The 11,596-nt window shown below is 48.7% G+C and overlaps 1 protein-coding gene across 1 annotated transcript; it reads right to left on the reverse strand.

Moving 5' to 3' along the window:
* Positions 1–849: 849 nt before the first annotated feature.
* On the reverse strand, positions 850–9,301 carry SFRP2 (secreted frizzled related protein 2). The gene is made up of 3 exons (XM_080675386.1): positions 8,341–9,301; positions 6,074–6,154; positions 850–1,996 (listed from the first exon to the last, which is right to left on the reverse strand). Exons 1-3 carry the CDS (start codon positions 8,837–8,839, stop codon positions 1,692–1,694), a joined length of 885 nt encoding a protein of 294 aa, XP_080531512.1. The 5' UTR covers positions 8,840–9,301; the 3' UTR covers positions 850–1,691.
* Positions 9,302–11,596: the final 2,295 nt, after the last annotated feature.

Below are 11,596 nucleotides of genomic sequence, written 5' to 3' on the forward strand. Positions count from 1 at the left end.
AGTGCCACCACGTTTCTAAAATCCACTTCCAGGTAGAACAGAAGATAGAATTTGTCCTTTGAAAGGCCTGAGTTTCAGCTCGGCCCCTCTGAGCCATGCTCTCCAACCCTTCTGAGCCTGTCTCCTCACGTATTTAATATAATTTCTCTGGAGGCTCCCAAATAATGAACTATTTGGATGGACATTTTATGGATGTCTGTCCTTTTAAAACATATTTTTATTGACTTCAAAGAGGAAGGGAAAGGGAGATAGAAACATCAATGATGAGAATCATTGACTGTTTCCTGCACGCCTCCTACTAGGGATCAAGCCCACAACCCAGACATGTGATTTCCAGGTTCATAGGTCAATACTCAACTACTGAGCAACACTGGCCAGGCTGCCCTTTTAATGTTGGTTTTTCACCCCCCCCCCCATCTCCCAATGGGCACTTCAAATCATGGCTCTTTATCTGAGGGTTAAAGTGGGGAAGGAACTAACAATTTTTGCAATGGTTACTCTTTTTCGTTATGAAAATCTCTGGGAATGAAAAGGACAACAGTGGAGGCCATGAACCTTAGGGTTTCGAGCAGTGTTGTCACATGGCTGCAGCCGAACTGCTGAGAAGGGGCAAGAGCAGGAGCGTTCTCTGCAGAGGCTGTCAATCTCCGCCTCCCTGCAGGCTCCAGTGTAAACATCTGTACAAATGAGATGTGAGGCACCGGCGGGAGCCCAGTGCCGCCACGGGGAGACACTTCCTGTGTCACTTAAGAGACAGATACTTCAAACTGTGGGAAGGCTGGATCTCAGGAGAAAGGAGGTGACCACTCTTATACAACTCCTACTAAAAAGACCACGACAAGTAGGTAGAACAGGGTGTAAAGTTTATATACAAGAATATAATGTTTATCTGAAATATTTACAATGTTGGTTAAAGCAATATTTTTACAACTTTTTCAGGTCAACTACTATGTATATTACAGGTAAGCTACAATGGTTTCATTTGCAACAATAAGAAAAAAACGTTTTAAACAAAGCTTAAAGTACTCAGGCCAATTACAAAATGTGTCTGTTGTGCCCTTTATTCGAAGAAATCGTGCTGTGATGGTTAATGTGCTTTTTATAAATGGAAGTACTCTACCTGGAAATGCAATGTGTGCTGCAGTTAAGTGAATGGTTAGGCGCTGAGTCTCAGGCCTCAGGCCGGAGCTGAGAGATGTTGAGATAACAGCCAGCTTTATCCCAACCTGGTTTCTGACCCACAACATTTTGGTATGGGGCCACATACCAAAACAAAGCTATTTGTATGTTATGGCAACCTTAGCAGAACGTGAAAATCATGTGACCCAAACCAAACAGGAAAAAAATGAGAATCAGACCCAAGTCACAGTTGTATCTACTCAAAACTAGCTTTAAAGTAAGCTATTTTAAAACTTCATAAAAATATGCATGGTTTTATTACTTTGAATATTTCTACAATACTCGGGTGGGTTTTCCTTTATGTGAAAATAGGTATCCATTCCTGAGGCCTCTAAGGGCCTTACAACTCAGGAAATGCTGGGGGTGCAAATGTGCAAAAGGCAGGGATGCTGCTCTAGGCTGGGGCCGGAGCTGCAGGGACTGTGCCTGGGACAGGAGAGCTGAGGCCTCCTGGTGGATGTGGTCAGCCGAGCCCTGGGGCTGGCCTGTCGGAAGCAACCGTGATGCCCAAACTAGCACTGCAGCTTGCGGATGCTGCGGGAGATGCGCTTGAACTCTCTCTGCCCCTTCTGCCACCGCTTCACCGAGGTGATCACCAGCTCCCCGCCCAGTTTCTGTCCAATGACCAGGTAGGGCGCATTGATGTCATTCATCTCCTCACAGGTGCACTGCAAGCTGTCTTTGAGCCACAGCACCGACTTCTTCAGGTCCCTTTCGGACACCCCGTTCAGCTTGTAAATGGTCTTGCTCTTGGTCTCCAGGATGATTTTCGTATCTCTGTTGATGTAGGTTATCTCCTTCACTTTTATTTTCAGTGCTACCAAGAGGGGATGAAATCACTCCAGTTATAATGAGGGAATACAGGATAGATTGGGAGCTCCCCTCGCCCCATTCTACTGCATATTGGTGTGACCAGGCGTGGGGGTGAAGGAAGAGCTTCCTGGAGCTGAGGGACTGTCAAGGGCTGTGCGAAGGGGGTTGGGAGCTGGGGGCAGCAGGTGCTCCATTTCTAAAGCCTCAAAGGGCCCTAGCCAGTTTGGTTCAGTGGATAGGGCCTTAGCCTGCGGACTAAAGGGTCCCAGGTTCGATTCTGGCCAAGGGCACATGCTCAGGTTGCAGGCTTGATCCCGCCTCCCCCCCCCCCCCCTCAGCAGGGGACGTGCAGGAGGCAGCCAATTAATGATTCTCTTTCATCATTGATGTTTCTATCTCTCTATCTCTCTCCCTTCCTCTCTGAAATCAGTAAAAAAATATTTATTAAAGCCTCAAAAGGTTTGCCTTGTACTTTGTTTCAAATCAAAACTCCTTCTGTGAGACTCATTGGACTTCCCTAGCCCAACTAGTGTTTGTGTGTAGGACGCACGTGGTTTGTGCTCTGCTCTCAACAAAGGACTTCCCCTATTGGAAACGTCAGCATGAAAAGAAATGCCTGACTCTTAGGTGAAACGTGATCTTCTGTGGCTGTAAACTTTAAACTCAATTAATTAGGTCGGATAGGTTTTTGGACAAACCTGTAAGGAAATTATATCACACAATCATTGTTTTCTAAAGAACAGACTACAGGGAAGGAGAGATGATCTTACAGCTGCATTTGATTTGGTAAAGTAACTAGGAGAAAAATATCCAAGACTCTTTTTAAGAGCACATGTTTAGCTGTAAAAGTGTTTTTCTGAAGACCTCATCCTCATATGCTATCATTTGCCTGTCCAAGGCCAGGGCGTTTACAGATCATGTATGTACTGTTTCCAAAATGGATATTGGACTCATTAGAATGCTAAGACCAAAAGTAAGTGGTTTACATAAAAGACACATTTTATAGTCATAAACAGTATGCTTTGGGACAGAAAACCCTGCAAACATACATGGTGGAATTACATTTCAAGAATCCATGAAGGCAGAGAAAGGACAGAATTTTAAGGTTGGAATAAATCATCCAGTTAAAAATCTCTTATTGGCACATGAAGAATCTGAATTCCAGAGAAATGGAGTGACTTACACAAGGTCACCCAGTTAGGTAGTGTCCCGGCTGAGCCGAGTTTTCAGAACGCTGGTTCCTAAACCTCCTTATAACACTAGTGTGGTCTCATAAGGCAACTTCCAGTTTCTTGCCCTGGTGGGAGCATTAACTCACCCAACTGAATGTGCCCTAAGACCCTTGGTGCCACTGACAGCTGTTCTGTATCGATATGTACAAGTCTAACGTCCTGACTTTGACGGCGTTCAAGTCATCGTTGAAATTAGTAATAGAGGAAGAGTATTGTGTGTATGTGAGTATCACTGCTTTGGCGCTTTCTTTCTTTCTATCTCAGAAAGAGAATTTGACTAAGATGGTTTTTTTGGCAACTGGAAAATGACCAAAGCTCAGCCAGGTAAATCAAGGATACTGTGACTTAGCCAACCATGTTTTTGTCTGATACACCTCTGAACCATCCCACTGAGTTCTCAGGGTTTATGAGACGTATATCATGGAATAAGTCACATGTTCTTGTGGCCTCTGTATAAGGTATGGGAGTGGGGATGTCATATGGTGAGAGCAGTGATTACAGAGAGAGCATGTGTGAATTTCGCCTGGTCAAATTAAATATTCTTGAGCTCCAAACATTAAAAAAATCATCACTTTGACCCAGAGGGAACATTTATCACTCATGTTTCTCTAGCTTTAAAATAGCCAACATTGCAAATGATTACCCTGGGGAAACATTAGGCCCTTCCTCTCTGGATTCTCAGCTGGGACCAAATATAGGGAATTAAAGTCCCAGAATAACATTTCCTGCCCTGGAAGATGAGAATGGGGATACAGGATGTGATAATCACCATCCGATTCAACAATAAGTTGTATGCAAAAGCAGATGGTTGGGCCTTTCTTTCTTCACCAGTACTTTCAGCTCTGAAATAGAGTTGGAGACCGTGTTTCTACATTTCCCCTGTACTTCAGGTGTGCAATGGGGAAAGAGTGTGATGTTAAATACATCAGATTTTTATCCTTGTTCCTTCTACCATTCCATTACTTCCCCAGAGTACAGAGGTGACAGAGAATACTGCTTATAAACCAGGGTATATAATGTACTTCCTATAGGGTAGGTTCATTAGCCCTTTTGGGACAAAAATGAATGTGGGGAAAAAGAAAACAAAGCTTGTGATGTATCTACATGTGTGGTACTTTAAATGAAATGGCTTCTTTGTTGTCTTGAAGGGCTTTTTCCTCTAAGGAGAGAGAACACTAGCACTAACCCTCCCCGCCCTGATTTTTTTGGCCCAGTCTTGACAGAGCATCCTTAGGAAGGTCGTGTGTGCGTGTGTGTGTGTGTGTGTGTGTGTGTGTGTGTGTGCATGTCTCCTAAATTGACTGTTTTGGAGCTTCATAACATAACCAACATTTTCATGGAAGTCAGGAGGGAGATCTGGATTAAATCTAGTGCAAAGGACATAAGCTGTCAGAAGAAGGTATAAGCCTTAATATATATTTTGTTAAAATTATATTTTCCACTCTGGCCCTTAATCATATCTGGTAGGGTAAAGCTAGGAACTGTGTTGATTAAGACCCTGGAGATTTGGGATTGCTGCCGCCCACATGCCAGGCCTTGAGAGTTGTATATATTTGAATATAGACATAAGAAACACTATCATCCCACTTGTGGTTCTTGCAGAGGGGAAGGACAGGTTGGGACAGAGTTGCCTCCTCTCTTTGTCCCTTCCTTGGCATGGGACTCTTCTCCTACAGCCGTGTCTCTGGTTCTCAGCTAAGTGTAAACCCAGGACACCTGCTGGGAGAGACTTGGGGTTATAAGGAGCAGGGTTAGAAGTATCTCAGAGTTTCAGGGACCCGACCAAACCCGAGATTTCTGGGAGGGCACTCCTCAACAGTGGGAGCTGGAGTGATTTCTCTTAGTCTCAGGTACTTTGTTGAGGATGTAGAATTAGTGATACAGACCTGTTAGAGGCCACTATTGTTTGATAGAGCAGGGATCACATCTGTTTACCAGTAAGTTTAGCCTTCTGCCTCAATGAATGCTTCTAAGGGGTACCAACTACTTAAACACATCAAAAGGTGCCTGCTTTAGGAATGGGATGAAGGCTAGAATGCCTCAGGAGTCTGAGTGAAGTTCTTGGCCAGTCCCAACTTTGAATTTGGCATTGACCCCGTGTCTAGCTGGGCTCCTCCCTCACCCTGGAGGCCCGAGGACAGCAGATAAGGTGCTAATTGAGTCCTGCGTGGATGGTCTCCAACCGTCTTCCCTCTTTTAATATTCTCTTAAGGGTAGTGATTTACACTCTATGGAACTTGAGTAACATATCACACACTATTTATTGTCCCCAAGCATCATGTCCTCAGGGATCGTTCATGTATCTTGCCTAGTAAATTCCTGAGCTTTATTTCTTCTTTTTAAATGTAAGGAATTCCTCCTCCACTTATTAACCAGTATCCTGGATATAGTCACTGATGGTTATGAATAAAATAAGAATATTTTAGTTTGGCGCTGGACTAAATTTTTATTTGTGGCCAACTTAATGCCTTCAATGTGTGTGGCTGGGGCTAATATTTACGTTTCCATCCTCGGTGCACATGTCAAGTGTCGGAAAGACCCCATGACTCAGGATAAGGCTTGCTGGCAAGAAAAAGCCCAAGTGAAATGAAAATATGCCATTGAAAATTAATAATCTGAATAATTCTCATTAATTGATTATTGCTTAGCAGAACAATAAGACTCATCTGAAAAGACACAACTCATTATAAGATTGTTACACAGGGAGGAAAGTAGGATGGAGCAGGTTAGACGACGTTAGGAGAGGTGCACGGATGGGATTGGTATTTTACATCTTCACGATTTGCACCTTACGTTTTACTGGTAAATAAAACTTTTGAATGTTTTGTTGGTGGTGGTGTATTACTTACCAAAATCATTTTTACAAAGAGTTTCCATTATGTCATTGTCATCCTCGTTTTTATTTTTGCAGGCTTCACAGACCTTTGGAGCTAGAAAGGTGAAAATTGAGTAAGTTTGCTTAAAAGGGAACAGCAGGTGGCGTTTGTAAACAACTCAAAGGGGCTTACCCAGGCAAGAGTAGCGGGACCCCAGCTTCTGTCTCCTTTAAAAAAGAAGGACCAGTCGTTCGTTCCTAAGGAAGTCTCCATGCCTCCTATTTTTTGATGGACAAAAATGCCCATGTGCTCTGCTTAATACATGGTGAATCCCAAAGAAAAAGGGCGCTTGGGGCAGAGTGTGCGGGCTTTTTAGTTCTTTCTCCCCACCTCTGGGACAAACTCAGTCTCTGAAAAAGTTGTTCCCAAAGCCTCTCTGAGGAGAAAGCTCCAGAAGACTCTTGAGAGATTTTGGAAACCCAATCACAAACGATGGCCAAAAGATTGACTTTCTCGGCTGTGGGACACCAGTGCAACCCGTCTCTGCTGGGCTCCGTAGAGCTCTGTGTCCCAGGAGAGGCATTTCAAGATATTTTTAAGGCTGCACAGGCGAAGGTGGCTAGTGGTGTAAGGGTCACCTAGGGGCTCGTTCCCACCATGGAAACACCTTGGGAAGCACAACAGCCTGCTCTAACCGGTTCTGTATCACCTGGAGCTTTCTGCCAGGTTTGTGCTCCAGTTAAGCAACATTTATTTCATTTTTATCTTTGTCCCTTGGGGAAGGTTCTTCTTGCTCTTCTTTGTTTGTTTTAAATTCTCAAAAACAACTCATAAAACAAAAACCAGCCAACCAAACTACAAAGTAGCTTTTCCTGAAGTGTACCAACATTGAAGCCAACTGCCTCTGGGGTCTGACCCCACCTAGGAATGTGCAGGAGCACAAAGATCAGAGAGCCTACTGACGCTTTTCTAAAACATTTTGATTTCCTGGGAAAAGGAAAAAAAAAAACAACAAAAAAAGAAAGAACATTTCTCCATTTATAAATGTCCTGTCTTTAAAACTTAGGTGAAATTTGATTTTCATTAATATGAAATTGAAAGTTCATAGAAAAAAAACTTTATGTGATTCATGACAGAACAGTTATTTATCAAATTAGAAAAATGCAGAGCCCATTTTGAAGACCTCCAAACTTTTATTTTGAAGAGAGAAAGTGGCTTTTGGGAGAAAGGTAGTGTATAATGTTGGTGCTGATGGGGAAAGAAATAAACAAAAGCAACACACATAAAACTGCCCTTACCTCCCCTCACTCAAACAAAATGAAACATTTCCAATTAGGAGCTCTAGGAATGTATATAAAATGTTACTAACCTGTATTGGTTGGTCTGTGGTGTATGTTGGACAAATGTTTGAAATATGCCAAACATTTGCAATAAATTAGAAATCTAACCAATAAGATGATTGCACACTCATGGTGCCTGCCAGGAAAGATTGCTAAGCAACTTTGCATTTTCTTTGACTAATGATGGCTCTAGGAAGACAATTAGAGATTGAAAGGGAGATGCTGCTGGAGCCCTAAAAGGGATTAGGAAGCCCCTTTCCCTCCCAGGGGGTACCTAAGTCAGTGCAGACTCATTGTGTATGTTTTGCTTTCAGGAAAAATATCAAGAGCCCATGAGGTTTTCATTGCTTTGATGGTTTTTGCACAGGAACTCCCCGTTTTCTAAAAACTTGGGAAACTCCTTTTTTGCCTGGCTAATTAAAACCACTCCTAAGATAAAAGCTGATTTGTGATAGAAAATGATTCCTGGAGATTCCCTTCAGGCCCTCTTCCTCAGACACCTGAGCAGTTGTGACCAATGCTCAATTTTCAACACGCAGAGCCAGATGCTCACCTACGCCTCCACACAGGACCACTTCCAGGCCCCCCACTCCTCTGGTTGCAAAAATAATTTTTTATCATAAGGAAAAGATGCCGTTCAGTTATTCATTTTCTTTTCTTTGTTAACTGTCCCTAAGAAAGGTATAACTGGAATAACTCGGGAGGGGAATGAGAGGCGTGTGTACGCGTGTGTGTGTGTGTGTGTGTGTGTGTGTGGAATGAGAGGCGTGTGTACGTGTGTGTGTGTGTGTGTGTGTATCTAAAATTTATCACAATGACACACTATGGCAAGGAGCGCGTCCACCCCGCCAGGTCTGGCACCGCAGGAGGGGACGCATCGGGATGTGGGGCGGGACCTCGGAATTTCCTCCGGAAAGTCTTAGAAAAGCTCAGAGGGAGGGAATAAAGGGGAAGGCTTACCTTCTTCGGTGGCCGGCAGGAGATGGTCGCTGCTAGCGAGGGGGATGCAGAGGTCGTTGTCCTGGGGGAAACGATCGCACTCGAGCATGTCGGGCCAGGGGAAGCCGAAGGCGGACATGACTGGAGCACAGCGGTCCTTCACCTGTACACAGAGCGAGTGGCAGGGCTGGATGATTTCGTCCAGGTCATCGAGGCACACCGGGGCAAAGAGCGAGCACAGGAACTTCTTGGTGTCCGGGTGACACTGCTTCATGACCAGGGGGATCCAGGCGCCCGCCTGCTCCAGCACCTCCTTCATGGTCTCGTGGCCCAGCAGGTTGGGCAGCCGCATGTTCTGGTACTCTATGCCGTGGCACAGCTGCAGGTTGGCCGGGATGGGCTTGCAATTGCTGCGCTTGTAGGAGAAGTCGGGCTGGCCGAAGAACAGCCCGCGCGCCGAGCCCAAGCAACAGTGCGAGGCGAGGACCAGCAGCAGCAGCGAGCCGGGGCCCTGCGGCATCGTGGGCGCGCGACCCCGGGGGCGGGAGGAGCGGAGCGGGGGAGGCGCGAGGCGGCCGCGGCCGGAGCTGGTCCCGGGCCCGCTGCTCGCTCGCTCGGCGCGGCTCCGGGGCCTGGAAAGTGGGCGGCGGGCGGCTGGAGCGCAGAGAGGCCGGGCGTGGGCAGGACTGCGCGGGCGAGGACCTCTCCGCTCGGCTTCGTGCTGCAAGCCCGGGCTCAGCTCCGGGGGGCTCCGACCCGGGGAAGCAGTGTGTGCAACTGCTGGGGCCCAGCCAGAGTTTTCTTGGCCTTTTTAATGCAAATCTGGAGGCGGGGGGAGCAAGGGAGGAGCCAGTGGAGAGTAATCTGAGGAGGGTTGGTCACTACTCACTTGGTCTGGGGTTTTCCTTTGAGAATGCCCCTCTTGCGCTCCCTGGAAGGAAATTCTGGCCGCCCCCCCCACCCCCTCCCTACACATACCCCTATAGGTGCGGCCGAGCGCGCGCTCACGGATTGCTTTAAAGTACAAACAAATAGACCAGCCTGGCAGCTGCGCCCCAACAGTGAGCGTGCGGGGCGCGGGCTGCGAGAGATCGGGACCGCAGGGACGCGATGGGCGGCCTTGCCTCCAGGTCCTGGCGGAAATGCACTCAGCCCCCACCCCCGGGGCGGGGATGCAGTTCCCCCCGGCGAAGCCCCGAGCAGGGTTTGTTTGACCCCATCCTGAAGTTTCTGTTCTGACCCGGGGCTTCGCGGGGGAACTGCATCTCCCGGCGCCAGCCGGCGGGCATCCGGGTCTTTGTGCCTTCAGCTTGCACCTGGGACCTGTTCGCCCCAGGCCCACAGTTACCAACCTGGCCCACCCCGTACGTGTGCTCCTCCCTGACCTTTTAAAAATATAATTATCAATAAAGTTGTAGGAGCAAAAACTTTGACATGGAAAAGAAAACGTTGGGGTGGTTATTTTGTTGGGGTCAGTCTAGAGTTTGCAGTTGTGGAAACGCCTCTGCAGAGTCTCCTCTGAATCACACACCGCTGCCCACCATTCCCCGGCTTGGGAGGAGGCCTGCCCTCCTTCCTTAAGTGAATGGGAGGACTCAAGTTCGAAGGCATCCGGGATCCTCACACACACAGGCCTTGGAGCGGGGGAGCTCGGGAGAACCGGAGGACGGGCCTCCGGGCGCGGTTTGTAAGGGCTAGCTGGGCACAAGGGACTGGCAGAAAATGTGCCTGGTGGGCAGGCTGGGAAAGAAGGGGGGCAGAGGAAGGAGCCCTGTCTAGAGACCCACGAGTGCTAGTCGTGGCCTTGCAAAATCGATTAAACTACCCTGCATATGCCAGTGGGGTGCCTCGTGTGCAGAGGTGAACAAAAAGGCTGGCCTCTCCCTTTCTGGACTGCAAATGGTAAGTTCACAGTTGTAAACTGGAACTGGGATGCCAGCAGAGGGAAGGTGTGTGGTGGGGGCCACCTTTCCCCTAATCGCCCCAAGTCTTTCGTTGGGGCAGGTCGTCTCCTCCTCAGCTTCCCAAGCAGGTGGGCGGTGCAGATCCAGAGATAATCCTGGAAGAGCGAGCCTGCAGAAGTTCTTTCTCATGTAAGGCGCGCGCATTTTGCTCCGCCCACTCGGAGCCATCCACTGGCAGTGTCCGCAGCCCCCTTATTTCCCTCCTTTCCTGAAGGATGTATTGGCCTGGCGACCCCAAGTCGTCCTGCTCTCTTTGTGGTCCCACTGCCTAGAGGAGGGGGATAATGTGTGGGCGGTGAGAGCTCATTCTGCTATCTACTCGGGAAAGTCGCCGTCTGGGGGGAGAGCATCTTCTGGACAAGAATCTGAGTCCCCCCAAATCCAAAAATCCATCTTCCATCTTTTCTCCTGCGGGGGAAGGGCTGGGGCGGCAGCAAAAGGCGGCTCTTCTGCCGAATTGGTCGTAGGCCTTTTCGTTTTAAGTAAAGCCCCAAGAGGACGAAAAGCCCCGCTCCCAAGACACACTATTTTGAAAATAAACCCCAAACGAAAGGAAAACATTTAGAATCAAACAGCTAATCAGAGCCAGAGCTGGAAGAGATTCTGGAACTTGAGCCCAGGGATGGAATGAAGGCTCTCTCGCCTCCACTGCTCCAGCCCCACCGCTTTCTTCTGGTGTCGCCCCGATCCCTCAGACCCTCCAGCGCGGAGCTATAGGAGCCCAGAGCGGTGGGGCTTGTTTGAGGCGGGCACCTCCGCACACCCGGGAACAGCGCGGGCCCAGGCGCCCCGCGCGCCCCGAGGCATTGTTTGGGGAGTCCGGCGGTCCCGCTGGCCGCCAGGGGGAGCCGGGAGCTGCAGTGGAGTCTCCATCGCCGCCGCGGCTCCTGTCCGGTTCTAACCTGCCAGGTTCCAGGTCCCGCTGCCCTCCTCTTACCTGCGCTACCCAGCCTCGACTCATCCTGCACAGGCTGCGTCATTTTACCCACATTGCGTCCTATCCCTCTCCCTTTCCTTCCCCGCTCGTTCGCGCCCAGGTAAGCGTATGCCCACGTGACAGGCGCGACCGGGGTACGAGCTGATTGAGGGGGACGAGCTGATTGAGGGGGACAGGAGAATAGCCTCCCATGGAAACTGGAGCTCAAGCGTGGACCTTGTGAAAAGCGCACGAAAGCGGATGCATGGTGACTCGCGGCGCGCCTCCCCCCCAGCCGGGGTCGCTGTGCAACCGCAGAGTGACGCGCGCACGTGTGTGCAGCCAGGCCGCGGCGCCTTCACCCTAACTCGGCTGCGCTCTGGGTTGGCCCTCAGGC

This window comes from Plecotus auritus, assembly GCF_963455305.1.
Source record: "Plecotus auritus genome assembly, chromosome: 6".
Lineage (NCBI taxonomy): Eukaryota > Metazoa > Chordata > Mammalia > Chiroptera > Vespertilionidae > Plecotus > Plecotus auritus.